Here is a 21,598-nt window from a genome sequence, read left to right as displayed (position 1 = left end):
AAGAAATGAAAAATCATCTTTTTTATAATAAATTTTAGTATTCAGCTTTCCGTTAGTGATATAGATATCAAGATCGAGGAAAGGACAGTGGTCATTGTTAGTATTAGCTTTATTTAAAGTAAGTTCAGCAGGATAAATTTCTTTAATATACATACTGAAGTCGTCATTATTGAGAGCCAAAATATCATCCAAATATCTAAAAGTATTATTAAATTTGTTTATCAGATGTTGTTTCGATGGGTCTTTGCTTATTTTTGTCATAAATTGTAACTCATAGCAATACAAAACCAGGTCCGCAATAAGTGGTGCACAGTTAGTCCCCATTGGAATTCCGATAATCTGACGATATACGGAATTACCAAAGCGAACAAAAAAGTTATCTAGTAAAAATTCAAGGGCATATATAGTATCAAAGCATGTCCAATTGACATAGTTTTTTTGTTTATTGCTACTAAAAAATGACCTAAAAGAGTTTGAACATATATATTCACATTCTGACTTTTTAAATGCTCATTTAATTAGGTGTGTGAATTTTTTCTTAATGAGAATGTGAGGCAATGTGGTATACAGGGTAGAAAAATCAAAACTTTGAACAGATTCAAAATGACCAATATAAGCATGCAATTTATCAAGTACTTCCACTGAGTTCTTGACACTCCAAAAGTAATTAATTCCACTATTTTTGAAGGCCTTATTTGAACAATTTATTATCAGATTTTTAATTGTACCAAGTGTGCTGGTAAAAAGAATAGACAATTTAGTAGTGGAACAATGGCTTGAAGACGAAATAAATCTATATTTGTAAGGTGTTTTGTGTAGCTTCGGAAGCCAGTACATAGTTGGGACTTTCATTGTATTTGGCTCTGCTTGTAAAGCGGTAGCTTAAAGTTTATGTTTGTTACAGATGTCATTTTCTGAAAATGGAATCAGTTGGAATGTTGGTGAATTGGTGATTTCTTTTTTCAGAACCTCAATGTAAAATTTACGTCAAACAATAATAATGTTATTAGCAGCTTTATCGGCCGGGACAAAAACAAATTTCATGGCTAGTTCTTTTAGTTTATGTTTGATACGAGAAATAGGTTTTTTGTGGTTATTGTTAATAGTAAAATGTTCTTTAAAATGTTGAATACGTATATCAACTATCTTCATTACTGAATTAAAAAAAGAGTCCAAAGATTTTTTGTCAGCTTTTTCCTGTTTTATCCATTTCATACAGTAAGCATGAAGTGAGTCGTGGATAATATTACGACACTCATTCCAATTAATAATTGACGGGGGACGATATTTAGGTCCTTTACTGAGGAATGATTTTAACTCTCGGTCTTGAACGATGTTAAGATCTCCTGTTATAACATGGGAAATGGGTCCATAAATATATTCGGAGGTACTACAATTACATGAAGTAGGTGTATTTTCACTGATATTAACATCTTTACACAGTTGACTATAATTAAACACATATTTCCGGGTAGATTTCTTGTAAATATAACAAATAAGAGGTAGCTCAGTATTGTCAAAATATCCAGGAATTTGTTCTTTAACAGAATGGTCGTTAAATATACCGGCAATATTTATAAAATCAAAACCTTTATTGACATACTTTATTTTAATAAAATGTTTTTTATGATCTTCAGGGCGATCAATTTTGGGAAATAGTTTAGAATAACAATATGCCATAATAATTTGAACAATTTCATACTGAGGACTGCTATATGAAATTGTGTTGCAATCCTCCAAAATTTTATTTAACTTATTAACCGGTAATGAACAGAGGTTTGTTAACAGATAATGTCTTCCGTTGTTTTTTGAAATAGAAATTAGGTCCGAAATATTGGTATGATTAGTCCGAAATTTTCTTTGATTGCGATTTGTTCTACGGCCGTGAGAACGGTTTTTACGAACAGTTTTAGAAACTATATCCAAAATGTTAAAGGAATCGGTTCTAGATATATTACCAATTCCCATGATATTATCATTAAGACCGAGAGGGTAGACTGTAATTTTTTAATCCAATTTAATTCAATTATTTTCCGTGATCGTACAATGAATGAGATTCACCAGGCTGCTTATTTACTACTTCTAAAGGTTGAACTGCTAAATATTTAAAAGAATGGTTGTGCTTCTTAAGGTGTTGGTAAATGATACTTTTGAATTTATTGGGTCTTTTAAAACGATACAGATGTTCTTGAGTGCGTTTAGATAAATATCGTCCAGTTTTTCCTACGTACTGAATACCACATCCCGGTTTGTTTCATGTGAGTAAATAAATAATACTGTTTGTTTTTCAAGTTATATCAGTTTCAAAATTCAAAGAAAATGTGCGACCATTAAACGTGGACCTTACCGTATTTTTGGTGGAAAGACGGGGACATGTAAGTCATTTTTTGGGATGACACTTATCGATAGAAGGGTAACCACGATTTTTATTGTTAAACATGTTAGCGATGGTAGTATTTTTAGATAACCGATTTTGAAGATTGAGACGTGTAGATACCCTTTGAACAAGTTTAGTATTTAGTATTTTTCCATTCCTAAGCTTCATAATTGTTTTTGGTAGTGAATTATATTATAAAGGAGCAAAGACTGGCGTCCAGAATATGAACCAGCATACAATAATTTGAGTTATGTAAAATTGATAAATCTGTTCGGCTAAAATTGTCAAACGCTATCAATATTAATTACCCGAAAAAGATAGGGTATATCAGGGTAGGACTGATGGCTGACTAAATAGTAGAATGGGGCTGAATATTGAAAACTACTTTTAGATAAATATTCCTAAAGTAATGAACAAGAGCAGTTCTCGCTCGGACACACACTCCATAATCTAGTATATTATAAGAGCATAAACCTGAAGCACGGGGAGGCCCTCTACTGCCTCCACACGGCACTAAAGACAAACCCTGTAAAAAATAAAATTGAGAATGGAAATGGGGATTATGCCAAAGAGACAACAACCCGACCATAGAAAAAAACAACAGCAGAAGGTCACCAACAGGTCTTCAATTTAGCGAGAATTAAATTCCCGCACCCGGAGGCGTCCTTCAGCTAGTCTGAATGTATGCTCTGAATGTATGCTAGTCTGAATGTATGCTGAATGTATGCTGAATGTATGCTGGATAAAGTCCATGAGTGGTGCAAGCGATGGCGTGTTTTGATAAATACAGAGAAATCAAGTTATGCATTTTCGTTCGTCTCCATCTAAAAGAAGTGAATTCCAGTTTAAAATCGGTGACAATCTACTTCAAATAACTGACACATACAAATATCTCGGTATAACTTTTCACGACCTAAAGGACTTTAAAGATAATGCAAATAGACTATCGGAAGCTGCAGGTAGAGTTTTTGGAGGAGTTATCTCCAAGATTCGTCATCTAAAAGACTTCGGAATTTAAACTTTTGAGAAACGTTTTATCTTGTGTGTAGTACCAGTGCTTGACTACAGCTCTTCGATCTGGGGATACAAAGACTTCGCTTGCTTGAATCAAATCCAGAACAAAGCAATTCGATATTTTCTTGGCGTCAATAAATTTGCACCGACATTGGCAATAAACAGTGAAGTTGGTTGAGTGAACGCAAAGGAACGACGATGGTGCAATATGATAAGGTATTGGAACAAACCTATATCAATGGACGACACTCATATATGTAAACGAGTATTCAATTGGGACTACGAAAAATGCACGAACAATTGGTCATCTGAAGTGAAAAACATTATTCCAGTTGTAAGACACAATTCTATTACAAAAAACGTGCGATTTATTGATGTGTAAAACATTGCTCAAAGATAAATGCTCCGCAGATTGGCAGAAAGGTGTAACAAACTTTCCGAAACTACGAACATACAGGATCATAAAATCTGAATACTGCTGTTAACGATACATTTAACAAAGCTCTGTTCATTACCGATTAATAAGTTAAATATAATTTTAGAGGATTGCTACACAATTTCATATAGCAGTCCTAAGTATGAAATCGTTCAAATTATAATGGCATATTGTTATTCTAAACTGTTTCCTAAAATTGATCGTCCTGAAGATCATAAAAAACATTTTATTAAAATAAAGTATGTCAATAAAGGTTTTGATTTTGTTAATATTGCTGGTATTTTTAACGACCATTCTGATAAAGAACAAATTCCTGGATATTTTGATAATACTGAGCTCCCTCTTATTTGTTATATTTACAAGAAATCTACCCGGTAATTTGTGTTTAATTATAGCCAATTGTGTAAAGATGTTAATATCAGTGAAAATACACCTATTTCATGTAATTGCAGTAATTCCAAATACATTTAAGGACCCATTTCCCATGTTATAACAGGAGATCTTAACATCGTTCAAGACCGAGAGTTGAAATCATTCCTCAGTAAAGGACCTACATATCGTCCCCCTTCAACTATTTATTGGAATGAGTGTCGTGATATCATCCACGACTCACTCCGTACTTACTGTTTGAAATGGATAAAACGGGAAAAAGCTGACAAAAAAACTTTGGATTCTTTTTTTAAATTCAGTAATAAACATTGTTGATATACGTATTCAACATTTTAAAGAACATTTTACTCTTAACAATAAACACAACAAACCTATTTCTCGTATCAAACATAAACTAAAAGAACTAGCCAAGAAATTTGTTTTTGTCCCGGGCGATAAAGCTGCTAATACTATTATTATTGTTAGACGCAAATTTTACATTGAGGTTCTACAAAAAGAAATCACCAATTCACCAACATTCTAACTGACTCCATTTTCAGAAAACCACATCTGTAACAAACATAAACTTTTAGCTACTGCTTTACAAGCAGAACCAAAAACAATGAAAGTCCCAACTATAACTATGTATTAGCTTCCGAAACTACACAAAACACCTTACAAATATAGATTTATTTCGTCTCAAGTCAAGCCATTGTTCCACTACGTAATTATCTATTCTTCTTACCAGTACACTTGGTACAATGAAAAACCTGATAATAAATTGTTCAAATAAGGCCTTCGAAAATAGTGGAATTAATTACTTTTGCAGTGTCAAAAACTCGTTGGAAGTACTTGATAAATTGCATGCTTATATTGGTGATTTTGAATCTGTTCAAAGTTTCGATTTTTGTACCCTATATACCACATTGCCTCACATTCTCATTAAGAAAAAATTCACACACCTAATTAAATGGGCATTGAAAAGTCAGAATGTGAATATATATGTTCAAACTCTTTTAGGTCATTTTTTAGTAGCAATAAACAAAAAATCTATGTCAATTGGACATGCTTTGATACTATATCTGCCCTTGAATTTTTACTAGATAACATTTTTGTTCGCTTTGGAGATTCCGTATATCGTCAGGTTATCGGAATTCCAATGGGGACTAACTGTGCACCACTTATTGCGGACCTGTTTTTGTATTGCTATGTGTTACAATTTATGACAAAAATCAGCAAAGACCCATCGAAACAACATCTGATACACAAATTTAATAATACTTTTAGATATTTGGATGATATTTTAGCTCTCAATAATGACGACTTCAATATGTATACTAAAGAAATTTATCCTGTTGAACTTACTTTAAATAAAGCTTATACTAACAATGACCACTGCCCTTTCCTCGATCTTGATATATATATATATCATTAAAGGAAAGCTTAATACTAAAATTTATGATAAAAGAGATGATTTCTCATTTCCTATTGCTAATTATCCATTTGTAGATGGTGACGTTCCCTTGTCACCATCTTACGGTGTTTATGTATCTCAACTTGTACGATTCGCTCGTGTATGTAACAATGTTTTAGATTTTAACGAGAGAAATTTATGTATTACTGAAAAATAATTACACCAGGGTTTTCGATATCACAAACTAGTTAAAACATTTACTAAATTTTTTTATCGGATAAGGACATCATTCGTAAATATAGCTCAACATGCAGACTTCTTATACGTTCAGGTATTTCACATCCAATATTTTATGAAAATATTCTTTATAAAGCACAAAAATGTCAGTATTCACCTCAGAAGCTAACAAAACCTTTATATAAACTTATTAAAAAGAGATATAGTTACGATACTGTTGTCAGGTCATGAAAGATTGCATATTTTGGCTTTAATATTGATTCACTTATAGGGTCTTTGCATCGGAACTAAACACATTTATTATTAATAAACCAGTTGTTGGCATGACACGGGTTATGTTCTTCTCATTTTTGTTATGATGGTATGATACTAAACCCCTCATGGGGAGGACTGTGCCTGATATTGATATGATGAAGACATAATCAATCAGTTTAATTGAAGTCCGGAGCTGGCATGTCAGTTAACTGCTAGTAGTCTGATGTTATTTATGTATTATTGTCATTTTGTTTATTTTCTTTGGTTACATCTTCTGACATCAGACTCGTACTTCTCTTGAACTGAATTTTAATGTGCGTATCGTTATGCGTTTACTTTTCTACATTGGCTAGAGGTATAGGGGGAGGGTTGAGATCTTACAAACATGTTTAACCCTGCCGCATTTTTGCGCCTGTCCCAAGTCAGGAGCCTCTGGCCTTTGTTAGTCTTGTGTTATTTTAACTTTTAGTTTCTTGTGTACAATTTGGAGTTTAGTATGGTGTTCATTATCACTGAACCAGTATATATTTGTTAATGGGCCAGCTGAAGGACGCCTCCGGGAGCGAGAATTTCTCGTTACATTGAAGACCTGTTGGTGATCTTCTGCTGTCGTCTGCTCTATGGTCGGGTTGTTGTCTTTTTGGCACATTCCCCATTTCCATTCTCAAATTTATTGAACTTAATCTTAACCGTACTGAAAGATCCATAAAACCGCAGCTCAGGTGTGGCATTCTGCCACTCAGGTTAGAAACTGGTAGGTGAAGACGAATGTGACCGTTTGTGTAAAATGTGTAGCGATAACTGTGTGGAAAACGAATTTCATTTCATTATCAACTGTAACTTTTATAACAATCTTCGACTGCAACATTTCTCACAAATAGACAATTTATGTATATTATCAAATAAACAACAGTTTAAATAATTATATAATATTTTGTGAAAAACACATGTCACTATAATAAATAATTTACTTACTTACTTACTATATTCAAAAGCACATTATGAACTTCATCAAACACACAAAAATACAAATTTCAATAGGAACACTTTTGCGAAATTAAACTCTCTTGAATAAAATTGACATCACATCTAAAATTGCAAAATTTAAGGTCTGGGGTCCATTATCGTCTTTTGATTTTCGTTGTCTTCAAATAGAGTCCCTAGTATAAACAGTCTTTAACAAATTTTGTTAATGCACCTTAGAAATTTATTTCTGTATATCTAATGCATAAAGTAGGAAATAAAATTACATGTAAAATTTCAGGCATGATTTTGTAGGTAAAGTATTAGTGGTTATTTGGTCCAGTTTGAAAAAGATTAAAAGTTTGTATTTTTAAGCTGTCAAACTGAATTACAGAGGTCCGTAACATAAAATTGTCCATATTTTGAGTAAGAGTCGATAGATTTTTCTATAATATTGATATAATTTGCACCAAAATTAGTACAAATCAATACACTGACGGAAACAGAAGAAGACTGTTTATCTGTAAAGGACATGATCAGGAAGAATGACAAACAAAACAAGTCCTGGGATGCACAACAAACATAAAATTGTTTCCGATTATATTCAAACCGGGAATGTTAGGAAATCCTTTATATGTTTTGAAAATGTTTTCGACAAACGCCCTTGACTGTGCAATGATTGCATTTCATTAGTGATGTTCATTTTATAAAAGCAGCAGATCTCTGTTGATTTTTCATCTTTTAATTGAAGCTTTTGAGGTCGATTTAAGGTAAGAGTATAGGAAAAATTTAATTAAATAACTTAATTTTAGTGTTGTCACCGGTTAACCGGTTAATCGGTCGAACGACCGAATACCGAATACCAAAACCGCTAACCGGTTAACCGGACTTTTTTCAATTTTGATAGATTCGATATAAATCTGTATTGAAATCATAGAAAATGTCGTCGTGGTAATTAATTTGACAGATCAATTGTCCAGTATATTGATTGCTATTGTTAATCCTAAAAACATAAAATTGATTAGAGTTCGGGGCAGGATCTTAAAGAAACATAATTAGTATACGTGTTTTTTTAACAGTAACTTTAAATCAGTAATGAGATTAAATTTTACTAATTACTTCATTATTTCGTTTTTGATCTAATATTGTGTAAACCTACATCTAAATGTGCAACCTCTGTAGTGCAAGGGTTAGTCTTACTTTAAATTAAAAAAAATGTGAAATGCAAACCAATATGCATGTACTCAATTTATGTTCGTGTTAGTACTAATAACACGCTTAAAGAAAAAAGCAAACCCAGTAAAGAAACAGGTCGTCCGATGACCTATAGTTAAAATTGAGAATGGAAATGGGGAATGTGCCAAAGAGACAACAACCCGACCATAGAAAAAAAAACAACAGCAGAAGGTCACCAACAGGTCTTCAATGTAGCGAGAAATTCCCGCACCCGGAGGCGTCCTTCAACTGGCCCCTAAACAAATATATACTAGTTCAGTGATAATGAACGCCATACTTATTTCCAAATTGTACACAAGAAACTAAAATTAAAATAATCCAAGACTAACAAAGGCCAGAGGCTCCTGACTTGGGACAGGCGCAAAAATGCGGCGGGGTTAAACATGTTTGTGAGATCTCAACCCTCCCCCTATACCTATAGCCAATGTAGAAAAGTAAACGCATAACAATACGCACATTAAAATTCAGTTCAAAAGAAGTCCGAGTCTGATGTCAGAAGATGTAACCAAAGAAAATAAACAAAATGACAATAATACATAAATAACTACAGACTACTAGCAGTAAACTGACATGCAGTAGTCAACAATGTATATGTCGTGTACATTTTATTATTTTGTACAGGTTATTACTTGTACAAAAACTTTGCATGAGTAATTACTTGTATGATGCCATCATACAAGTTATTACCTGTACAAATATAATTGTACCAGTAATTACTTGTACAATTTTTGTTGGAAAAAGATAATAACTTGTACAACACAATATCTTCAACTTGTATGTTCTTCTTCTTTTGCTTTAAACAAAATGTTTCATTGAGGAACACCTTTCTTTGAGTTTATAAGTCTGGGATTATGTTCTCAATTGTGGAGTATTATTTTTCTTTAACTGCTTTCTCGTATTTATTCATTTGTTTGTTTATTTTTGTCGAGCCTTGACTTCGTTTTTAGTCGGAAAAACGAGACATGTCAATCCTACATTACGACGGCGGCGTTGTCATTGGAAAACAACTGATTTTTATAGTTCGTTCTTATGTTGTACTGTTATACCACTGTCCCAGGTTAGGGGGAGGGTTGGGATCCCGCTAACATGTTTAACCCCGCCACATTATGTATGTATGTGCCTGTCCCAAGTCAAGAGCCTGTAATTCAGTGGTTGTCGTTTGTTTATGTGTTACATATTTGTTATTCGTTCATTTTCTTATATAAATAAGGCCGTTAGTTTTCTTTACATTGTCATATAGGGCCTTTTATAGCTGACTATGTGGTATGGGCTCTGCTCATTGTTGAAGGCCGTACGGTGACCTATAGTTGTGTCATTTTGGTCTCTTGTGAACAGTTGTCTCATTGGCAATCATACTACATCTTCTTTTTTTATAAGGCATCGCTTTATTGGTGGTTTGAATGGCATTCTTCATACATAACAAATGAAAGCAACGCTTTGTAAATGTCATGAGTTTGATATAATACAAAAATAATATTTACAAACAACCTAACTCGGTTTGTTTTGATCATTTTACTTTGTCTATATTAGATTTCAAAATATATATTCCGAAAACCATCTTTTATTACGTGACAAGGTATACATAAGACAGTCCGTGAAATTAAAGTTTAACTGAATAAAAAAAAAACATATTCTTACTTACAAAATAAAAAAAAATACAAACAAATTTATTTATTCATCGGAAAAACATTGTATCGCCTTCTAAGTTTACCGAATATCTTGCTCTATTCAAATTTCTTTTTTTAATAAGAATAAAATTGAAAAACGTATCATTTCGGGAGTGTGAAGATACAAGGTAACTTATGTAAGATATGAAAAACGGCCGATTTTTTTAAAGATATTTCCATATATAGAAAATTATATATTTTTTTGAGATATTTTACGGCAATATAGTATTACAAGCATTTTTTCTTTAGATTATTGATCTATAATCTTCATCGCAAAACTTAATAATAACAGTCCAACAGGACTTTTGTGCAAATTGCATGTGTCTGTGGCTTAATTTCACATATTTGACCTTAGGAAAAAATGTGATAAATTTTGTAATTCTCAACCCAAACAGTTCGTTATTTTTAATTTTTCTATTTGATGGTTTCTGGAACACCAGAGATTCCATTCACATGTATCGCAAATAAACGTTTTAAAGAAAGAAAAAAAGGGGGGAGAGAAACGTTCTATGTCAGTGATATTGCATATCGGCTAAAAGCTCTTTTTGAATGTATGGCAAGTGAAAATGAAAAAAAAAAAACAAAATAACAAACAAGTCCTACGCACATCATATAATATAAGAACTATTTAGAAATCAGGTTGTATGTATGTTCTTTCTAATACAATTTTAAATTGTTTTATTTCAATGTTTTTAAGGATGCAGATGACGTTTTTCGCAGGTTTCTTTGTTTTGGCAGTTTTTGTTACACATGGTAAGTTTTTCGTCATCTTTTTATTACTGTGTTGTTTTTTTTTGTGTATTTTTAATGCTTCTTCTCGTTTTTACAGCTTTATTCAATTAGGACACAATATCTAATAGCATTAACACTATTAACTTTACTGCACAAAATACGCTTTTAGGCAATAGATGAATCTTCGGTGGTGATCGAGGCAAAATATTTGAAAATTCAATAAAATCTGAATTACAGAAAAATAAAAATAAAACGTCGGGTTTGATTTTTTAGTAAATATAAATTAGAATTAAATAAGAGGGGATAATTCAGATGTTAAAAATCAAATTAATAATACAACGCATGAGAAAGAATACGAAACGACAGACTCACTACAAACAAGATAAGACAAGAAAATATGTTAAGTTGTTGCGTTCCTGTCTATTTGACTAATAAAACCACATCTCCCATTGTCATATAATTTTTATAAGAAAATTAATCGATCACAAACACAAAAATACAAGAACAAAATTAGAGTTCATTCATGTGACGTAGAAACCTATGCATCAGTTTGTGATCCAGTAGCGACACAAGCATAACTCTTATTATTTTTAGTAAAAAAGGTTGTTGAAAACCAACACATTGTAGACATATTTTAAATCGACTTACATTCAATATACAATTGCTTTTTTTATGCTTTCCCTTTTAGGACCATGAGCCAAGGCTCCGTGTTGAAGGCCGTACATTGATCTATAATGGTTTACTTTTATAAATTGGAATGAGAGTTGTCTCATTGGCACTTATACCACATCTTCCTATATCTATATGATATAAATATTTTACTTTTAACTTAATTTTCATCATCCATTCCAAACACTAAATCTACAATTTTTAATGATGTTTGAAAATGACATACCTTTGTATATTTCAGTAAATGGGTGTGGCTTCATTGTATGTGAGAACAAGTCCGCGTACATCAAATGTCCATATCCGTTGACAATATCCGTACGATCAGCAATATATGGGCGGTCCACTGATTCATCTGTATGCCCTGGAAAAGTCAAAACAACTCATTGCCGATCTTCAAGATCAAACAGTAAGGTCAAAGCGCAATGCAATGGCAAAAGAATTTGTTTATTGAAACCAACCAATCGTCAATATGGAGACCCTTGCCGTGGAACATATAAGTACCTAGAAGTGGAATACAAGTGCATTTATGGTTTGCGTAACATTTTCGTTGTCGCACGCCGTTAGTGTGTTGAACATATATAATCAATGCGTTTTGTTTTGGCAAACTGCTTTTTTTTTTCAATGTGTACCCAACATTTCAAGAAAAATTATTTAACATTAGATACTTGTTTTTAAATCTAATATCTATAATATGTATGGAGACAGGCTTGCTACAAACATGTTTTAATATCTTATTTAATGTTGTATTTTTCTTTGTTTTGTCTTTATATCAAATTGTTAACCTCAATCAAACATTATTTGGGTAAAAACACGACAAAAACCCTAGATGAATTACATGCGTCCAAAGCGATTTTCTCGACTTATATTCATCAGGAACGCTGTTGCCCTCGAGCAGCATTAATAAACATTATATATTGAAATTCTAACTTGATAATTTGCTGCGGTACAATTAGTACCATTTATGTTATTTGTAGAAGGTAGGTTTATGCTGACACAATTGTCTATCCGACTATTGATGTGTTTAGTCTTCAAACAAATTGTTTAACTTATCCTCGCTCGTAATCCCCTTTATTAGGCTTAATTGGTGTCACTGTAGACCGATTAATTCTCAGTTGATTGATTACAGCATCGAAAAACCGACTACTAAACGTGGTATCTTTGATGAAATTTTAATTATTTGTCTGTGCATGGATGATTTTGGCAAAGTTAAAGTTTGCCATTGCTAGAAAAACAGTCGGCTCTCATTGACAAGGAAATGTCAGACAAATAACAGTGTATACCACAGGAACAGTTCGTAGCCTGGAAACTACTTAAATATCTTAAAACATCGTTATACCAATTTCATTTTCCCAGAAAAAAAACTATTGCTGGTGACACAGCGTATTCCTAATAATTTAATAATTTAAAAGAAAAAGAGTACTTTGTGGCAAATAAACCAAGATTTTGATAGAAAATCCACAGCCTTTAATACAGATATTTTTGTTATAAAATTTGAAACACCGATTACTCACTTGCTTTTCTATGATGTGCTAGTGTTTATTTTTTACAAAAAGTTCTAACCAACCTGTAAATTCCAAAATACCTCGTGTTGAGTCACTAAAGTTGAGCGCACCCTAAAAGGTGTACTTGAATTGGTCCATATTTTTATTTGTTTTAACCAATAACTACATTAAAATTGCTTTAAGGAAATCAACACTAGCACTGCATGCAATTATCCTATATCTATCAGTCATCAAATTGCCAAATATGATAGTACAAGGAGAAAGGCTGTGGATTTTCTATAAAATTTCCATATGTTTAGCATTGAATCAATAGAAGGGTACATAATCCTTTAATTCGTACCTGGTTTACCTTTAGAAATCAGAATAAAATTGAGAATGGAAATGGGGAATGTGTCAAAGAGACAACAACCCGACCATAGAGAAGGCAACAGCAGAAGGTCACCAACAGGTCTTCAATGCAACGAGAAATTCTCGCACCCCGAGGCGTCCTTCAGTTGGCCCCTAAACAAATATATATTGGTTCAGTGATAATGAACACCATACTAAACTCCAAATTGTACACAAGAAACTAAAAGTTAAAATAATACAAGACTAACAAAGGCCAGAGGCTCCTGACTTGGGACAGGCGCAAAAATGCGGCGGGGTTAAACATGTTTGTAAGATCTCAACCCTCCCCCTATACCTCTAGCCAATGCAGAAAAGTAAACGCATAACAATACGCACATTAAAATTCAGTTCAAGAGAAGTCCGAGTCTGATGTCAGAAGATGTAACCAAAGAAAATAAACAAAATGACAATAATACATAAATAACATCAGACTACTAGCAGTTAACTGACATGCCAGCTCCGGACTTCAATTAAACTGATTGAAACATTATGTCTTCATTATATGAATATCAGGCACAATCCTCCCCGTGAGGGGTTTAATATCATACCATCATAACATATATGAGAAGAACATAACCCAAGCATTCATATAACATAAATGTAAGTAAAAATATAGCCCCATCTTTTGCAACATAACATTAGAAACATAGAGCCATACAGCATTTTTGTGCCATTCACATGGCCTTGGTTTCTAACACTCTTTATGTAGATTGATCACTGCACTAAGACGGAGCTTCAAATGGTCAAGCTATGAAAATGTATTTTCAATGTTAACTTTTACCGCGAATGACCAGTCCGTGCTATTATACAAAGAACTTTAAACTCTTAACTTTGTTAAGATGACTTATTGTTATGCTAAAATAATTTAAATATTGTTGTAAACATAAACACATGATCCCAATAAACAACAAACCCATGTGCTATTGATAGTTAATAAATACATTTATTTTCTTATTCGTGGCATCAAACGCAAATAAAGTATTTATGAATAAAAACTCAAACACATATCTATGGGAAACAGCTCGCCTAGACGAGTGCAGCAAAGTTTCGAAAAAAAACAAAGGATGGGCAAAACATAGACTCATTGATTAAATATCAAACACCAAGATTTTTTGTAACTGACTACCTTTCTTCTAAACTTCTTCTTTCTTTAACATAGCCATCTTTAGCACGATCACTTTTCCATCTACCGTATTTATTGAAAATAGTATCTTCAATTTTTGATGCGGCAGCTGCCGTAGCTCCGCCAGATCTCAAACTATGAAGACCAAATTTTGTGTTGTCTAAACCTAACTTATGAAGAGCGGAGAATAAAATGTCTCTAGCGGAGGAATACGATATTTTTCCTGACTTACGAAGTATACAAGAGGCTCTCAAGAGCCTGAATCGCTCACCTTAATTTTTTTGGTTAAATCTCTCATCAATGATTATTTTGGCTTTTCAATTTATTTAAATGTTCTTTGAATCGTCCTATTTTCTTCAAAAGCAAAAAAAAAAATCATTTTCTCCTATGTTCTATTTTAGCCATAGGAGCTATGTTTCTGACATACAAGGGAATGAAATATAAAATTTATACTAGATACTCTGAAACTCATTTAGCCTAAGTTTGGCTGAAATTGATACAGCAGTTTCAAAGGAGAAGATTTTTTAAAGTAAGTCAACATGATGAACAAATTGTGAAAAAAGTCTTTAAAGGGCAATAACTCCTTAAGGGATCAATTGACAATTTTGGTCAAATTGACTTATTTGTAGATCTTACTTTGCTTAACATTTTTGCTATTAACAGTTTATCTGTATCTATAATAATATTCAAGATAATAACCAAAAACTGCAAAATTTCTTTAAAATCATCAATTCAGGGGCATAATACCTGAAAAACCAGTTACCCAATTCGGCTGAAAATTTCAGGACAGGTAGACATTGACCTAATAAATACTTTAACTTCTTGTCTTATTTGCTCTAAATGCTGGAGTTTTTGAGATATAAGCCAAAAACTGCATTTTACCCTGTGTTCTATTTTTAGCCATGACGGCCATGTTTTTTGACGAAATAAAAAATAAAGCACAAACTTTATTTTATACACCCTACTGATCATTCAGTTGAAGTTTGGTTGAATTTGGTTTAGTAGTTTTAGAGGAGAAGATTTTTTAAAGTTAGCAAATATGATGAACAAATTATGAAAAATTGTCATTAAAGGACAATAACCCCTTAAGGGGTCAATTGACAATTTTATTCATATTAACTTATTTGTAGATCTTACTTTGCTGATCATTTTTGCTGTTTACAGTTTATCTTTATCTATAATATTATTCAAGATAATGACCAAAAACTGCAAAATTTCCTTAAAATTACCAAGTAAGTGGCAGCAACCCAACAATGGTTTGTTTGATTCATCTGAAAATTTCAGGGCTGATAGATCTTGACCTAATGAACATTTTTACCTCGTCAGATTTGCTCTAAATGCTTTCGTTTTTGAGATATAAGCCAAAAACTGCATTTGACCCCTATGTTCTATTTTAAGTAACGGCGGCCATGTTTTTGACGGATCAAAAATCGAAGCACACACTTTGTGCAGGATAATCTAAGGAACAATCATGCTAAGTTTCATCCAAATCCATTTAGTAGTTTCAGAGGAGAAGATTTTTTAAAGTTAGCAAATGTGATGAACAAATTGTGAAAAATTGTCATTAAAGGACAATAACTCCTTAAGGGGTCAATTGACAATTTTGGTGATATTAACTTATTTGTAGATCTTACTTTGCTGATCATTTTTGCTGTTTACAGTTTATCTTTATCTATAATAATATTCAAGATAATGACCAAAAACTAAAAAATTTCCTTAAAATTACCAATTATGTGGCAGCAACCCAACAATGGTTTGTTTGATTCATCTGAAAATTTCAGGGCTGATAGATCTTGACCTAATGAACATTTTTACCCCGTCAGATTTGCTCTAAATGCTTCCGTTTTTTTGAGATATAAGCCAAAAACTGCATTTGACCCCTATGTTCTATTTTTAGTAACGGCGGCCATGTTTTTTGACGGATCAAAAATCGAAGCACACACTTTGTGCAGGATAATCTAAGGAACAATCATTTTAAGTTTCATTCAAATCTATTCAGTAGTTTCAGAGGAGAAGATGTTTGAAAAATTGTTAACGACGACAGACGACGACGACGACGACGGACGCCAAGTGATGAGAAAAGCTCACATGGCTTTTTAGGCCAGGTGAGCTAATAACTGTTGATACTTTTACAATAGCTTAAACCTCGGAATATATACATATGGAAAAAAGTATTGCAACACCAAATTGAAATTGAAATTACAAAAACACTTCTTATTTTTTTTGTGATATAATTTTGGTAAAATAGAACTAATTTAACATTATTTAAGTATCACCTGAGTTTAATCAATAAATATCGACTCGATAAGTTTTTATCTGCACATGCAGCTACTGTACCCGTAAACAGCAAAACAGATGTTTTCATCCTCATTGTTTTCAACACTTTAAATAACCAAGTTTTTAAAGTTATGTGATTGACACCTTGTAATGGGTTTTCGACAACTTTAAACTGCAGCAAGATGGCAGATTATCAGCATGAGAAAAGCAGAGATGTCGCTGAAACGTCTGCACGTATTTTTGGTCATCACCATTCCACTATAAGTCGTTTTGAAAATAAAAATAAGGCACTAAACGATGTTAAAGACCTTCCGAGATAAAGAAGACCCTCTATACCATTTGCTAGGGGAAATCAAGCATAATGAAGGTTGGTCAGAAGGAAACCCATTGCATACAATACAATCCTAAAAAAAGAGTGGTGGGCATACAGGAGCCTTTTAACAAGAACTGTTCGAGATCGACTCATCGCTACTGGTTATCGTGCGATAAGACCATTTCGGAGACCTTTGCTTACGAACAGACACACAGTTTTCCGTATCCAATGTAGTGCAGAGCTCGCTAAAGTTGAAAATTATCATCGTGGAGGAAGATCAATTGTTCCAATGGAATTCGGTTTATCTTCCATGGACGGATCGTAGGCCGGATTTGAACCATATCGAGCATATATGGGACACTATTGGGCGAAATGTGCGCGAAAGGACACCCAAGTTCAAACACATCATGAAATAAACAATGCCCTTCATCAGAAATGGTTGCTGCTACCTTAGCAACAAATTAGTCGATTTTTGGCAGGAATCAGAAGACGTTTAGATGGGTTATCCGTTTGAATGGAGGCTGCGCACAAAGTACTAATTCTTTGGTGTGTAACGATCAACCATGATGTGAACAGTCATCTGAAGATTAATTTTGAAATGTCTGACATTGTAAAGTTCGACTACAGTAAAAGTTGTAAAATGCATTTTTTTGTACAAAAAACACTTCATTTTGTTATTAAAATTGTGGTTATATAAATCATTTTTTTTTCAAACATTTTTGTTCGTTTCAATGCCAATGTTATCATAAACTATGTTTCAATAATATTATACAAATATTTTATCATATTTCATCCGAAAAAAGAGGCTGATTTTTCAAATTTTAAAAAATCAAGGTGTTGCAATACTTTTTTCCATGTGTATATATTCGTACTACTGGAAGAAATATTTGCCAAACTTAAATACCGGTGTAGCATATTGACTGGACGAGTGATGTTATAAGTCTTAGAAATGAGAACATCGTTAACCTCTCTGTATACATCTATTTTACTCTTTTCAAGAAAAAGTTTCACATATGAATCATAAAAAAATTATGTTATTTCTTTTCAAAGTTGACAATTATGAAAAACGTTAAAAAACCCGAAAAACACATTAAGCACATACATGCTATTCTCAAATCTTTTACAGAGGACTTTTCATTGCCATATAACAATACAATAAGTTTCAAAATTTTCGGAGTAATTGGCTCTTTTTTGTTTACAGTGTAACCTATTAATCTTAAAGCACCTTCTTTGACAGATAAAACTAAATCTGATTTACATGGATCAGGTAACCCGGCCAGCCGGTAAGTTCAACTAATAGCGTAAAACATGTCATTAATCTTGCTATGTGACTTAGCAGATTCGGTTAAATCTATTAAATACAATGAAACATGAGTGTCAGAACCCGGTAAATAGCAAATTCCATTAAATACACACCATTTAGTCCAAGCTTCAAAAGCACATTTGTAGTTTTTTGTTGTATTCTCTGATCTAGAAGAAAGGCAAAACTTTGGCACTTTGTTGACAACTGTGAAAGGTTACTGTTGAAAGAATTCTGTGGTAATACTTCCCATCTACCAGTATGAAAAATAGCTGAAAAACGTATAGATCGTAATACATATTAAAATGAGAATACTGATGTATGATGATAATCAATAAGCCCTGTCTACTATAAGTTATATAGGACTATGCTTTCCTGAATCATGCCAACAAGTGGCTATGTCAGCTTAGTTAAAAACACATAAAATAAATAACAATCTTCAAGCCATGTCAACTATACTTCTGTAGGACCATGCTTTTCTCTGACCATGGCAACAACCAATCATGTCAGAATATACAATGAACACACAAATAATTGTAATCAATATAAAAGCCTTGTCAACTATAATGCTAAAGGACCATGTTCTTCTGAGACCATAACAATATTCAAGCCATGTCAAATATACTTCTGTAGGACCATGCTTTTCGCTTACCATGACAGCAACCAATCATGTCAGAATATACAATGGGTACACAAGTATCAACGAAATGATCATTATAACAAAAATCTATGTTATACAGTATAGCATCAAGCTTTCTTTCTAATTGCCAACACTGACGAATTAAACCGTTCCGAACCGAAATTAATTTTTCATTCGAACCTTGCATAAAAATTCCTTCTGTTTTTTGAAATTATAAAACATCAACGACATAATCCTGATATATCATATCTTTCTTAAAAATGTATAGCTAAAACACTGCAAACGTCCATTTAGGGACAATCAATGTACCACCTGCCTTGCAAGCTTTAAGCTATAACATGTTTGATAACTCTTAGAACCACATAAATTGGAGGAACAAGCCAATTGTTCTCTTGAGACCAGTCTTGTGTAAACGCGTCAATAGCTTCAGCAGTTGCATTCCAAAACAAGGAATTGTAACGAGGTAACTTAGCATTTAAATGACTAGCAAAGCGATCGATCGTATGTGGACCCCACATTTCATCTATAAAATTGAAAAAATCGAAGGAGACACCCCAATCTTCAACCATTTTACTAACATAATCAGCCAAAGTGTTTTCAGAACGTGGAATCCATTGTACATGGATTGATATGAGAACAAATAGAAAATATAGAATTTGCCAAATTTTGTAACTCAAATTTCATGCTTCCAGATCTAACAATTCTTACACAATTTTGTTTGTCTGTGAACCATTTCAATGTTCTCCCTTTGAAAACATTTTTAAAAGAAATCAGGGACTGCTCAATTGCCTTCATTTCTCTCCAAGTAGAGCTCAGTTGCATTTCTGAACGATTCCACATTTGATGAAAAATCTTACTATTTACTTCAACTGTATAAGCACCACAAACAACATTTCTTACATCTGAATACACCATTACCGTAGATTTGCTATAAAAATTTAGCCTGTTTACATTAACTCTCTTAATGTTATCAAGCCAAAACAGTAATTCGTCCTTAACTTGGACTGGTATTTCCATATTCAATACCGTATCCCAAGATAACCTGCTTTCCATACACATGTAACTATATCTAGTTTTAAGTCTAGAAATATTGCCAATTACAGGAGACATAGATATAATTTTTCCCACTACCTGGGCTAATCGTCTGGCTGACAATGTGTTTAAATTAGTCAAAGCATCTGACAAGGAACGTATCAAATCATTAATACGCCTATCAGATATAGTAACACAAAATTCAATTGAATTCCAAATGATTCCGAGCCATTCTAGCTCCTAAACAGGAGTAAAAATAGATTTTTTCTCGTTTATCAAAAACCCGGTTGACAAAAGTCTTTTTCTAACAAAAATGGCATCTTTATTACATTCTTCAAAAGTAGGAGCCATGCCAAAACCATCGTCTAGATATAAAACTATCTTTATATAATTTCTTCTCCGGTATTTCACCATTTCACGTAGACATTTTGAAAAAATGAAAGGAGCTGTTGATAAGCCAAAAGGTAAGACTGTGAAGCAGAAGACTGTTGTTTCCACGAAAACCCTAAAAAGGTGTGCTGTTTGGGACAAATATCAAAATGATGATACCCCGATTTTAAATCAAACTTATAAAGTGAGTAATCATTCGCAAAATATTGTATTGCAACTTTCCAGTCTTCAAACTTGAACTTGTCTTTCCTGACACTTTGATTCAAAATACTAAGATCTAATATTAACCTAGGCTTTGAAGATGAATTTAGCGCTACACTCAAAGGATTCACGACGAAGGGCTTAAAAGGGACCAACTAAGCATACCAAGTATCTACTAATTCAGAAATAGCTTCATCAACAAATTTCTCATTCACAAATGCAGATTTGTTGTTCTTACTGTGCATCTGTTTAAGCGTTTCTAAAAAAGGTATAATGTAACCGCCTTTCATAGTGTTTATGACGAAATCACTAGAGCCAATATTTTTTCAAAATTCGATATGTTTATTCAAACTCCCCTTTACACCGTGAAAAGTGCTGTTATGTTCTGCATTTTCCAAAAACTTTACTTGTTAAAGAAAAACAGAATAGTCATTAACATTGTTTTCATTACCCCATTTAGAAAAATGTGATTTACAATTTAAATTCTTATCATTAAATACCGGTTTAAGATCGTTGGGCGCCTTGTCCTTGAGCGCTGTGTTGAAATGTCTGGACCCTGTTAAGTGGGCAGTTCTTACGCCAATGTCCAAACTGTTTACACTGGTGACACATGTCATACTGGGCCGGCTCACGCCGACCGTAGCCTGCAAGAAAGGGCTGTGGAGTTTGAGAATAACGACTGTAAGACTTAGAATAAGCAGGATTAGGCACAGTTTCAGCTGGTCTAGCATATTGGTTGCTCTGTTGCTAATGTTGTAAGGAGAAGGGCGGGGTTTGGTTCTCTCTTTAATTTACTTAACTGCACGACTTTTAGCTTGTCTAATCTTCTTTTCATTGTCAGAGTTATCAGCGATGGTATTTGACTCATATTCGCACACTGCAGTCCAGCCCCCTGCAGAGCTGTCGGCGATCCTTATCGACTTATTCCTAGCTTTAACTTTAGTAATAAGCTCAGACACAATACTGTTAGTGGGAGAATCTAAAGAGGATTATCAAAGTTAATATCAGTCAAATACCATCGCTGATAACTCTGACGATGAAAAGAAGATTAGACAAGCTGAAAG

At 33.1% G+C, this 21,598-nt stretch overlaps 1 protein-coding gene across 3 annotated transcripts in view; it reads left to right on the top strand.

The window, feature by feature from the left end:
* LOC143080654 (perlucin-like protein) overlaps positions 1-21,598 on the top strand; it is a 64,915-nt gene that overhangs the window by 28,897 nt on the left and 14,420 nt on the right. Inside the window, exons 1-4 of one of the 3 annotated variants that reach the window (XR_012979759.1) lie at positions 7,733-7,835; positions 10,666-10,721; positions 11,611-12,171; positions 13,919-14,212. Coding sequence is in view for 1 of the 3 variants with exons in the window: in XM_076256624.1 (XP_076112739.1) it covers positions 10,667-10,721 (55 nt within the window). In the remaining 2 variants the exon portion in view is untranslated. Of the gene's footprint in view, positions 1-7,698; positions 7,836-10,665; positions 10,722-11,610; positions 12,172-13,918; positions 14,213-21,598 lie in introns of those variants that run through there. The other 2 variants (XR_012979760.1, XM_076256624.1) reach the window with 2 other exon arrangements.

This window comes from Mytilus galloprovincialis, chromosome 6, assembly GCF_965363235.1.
Source record: "Mytilus galloprovincialis chromosome 6, xbMytGall1.hap1.1, whole genome shotgun sequence".
Taxonomy (NCBI): domain Eukaryota; kingdom Metazoa; phylum Mollusca; class Bivalvia; order Mytilida; family Mytilidae; genus Mytilus; species Mytilus galloprovincialis.
The sequence above is the reverse complement of the archived record's forward strand: the minus strand, read 5'-3'. Positions and strand labels throughout refer to the sequence as shown.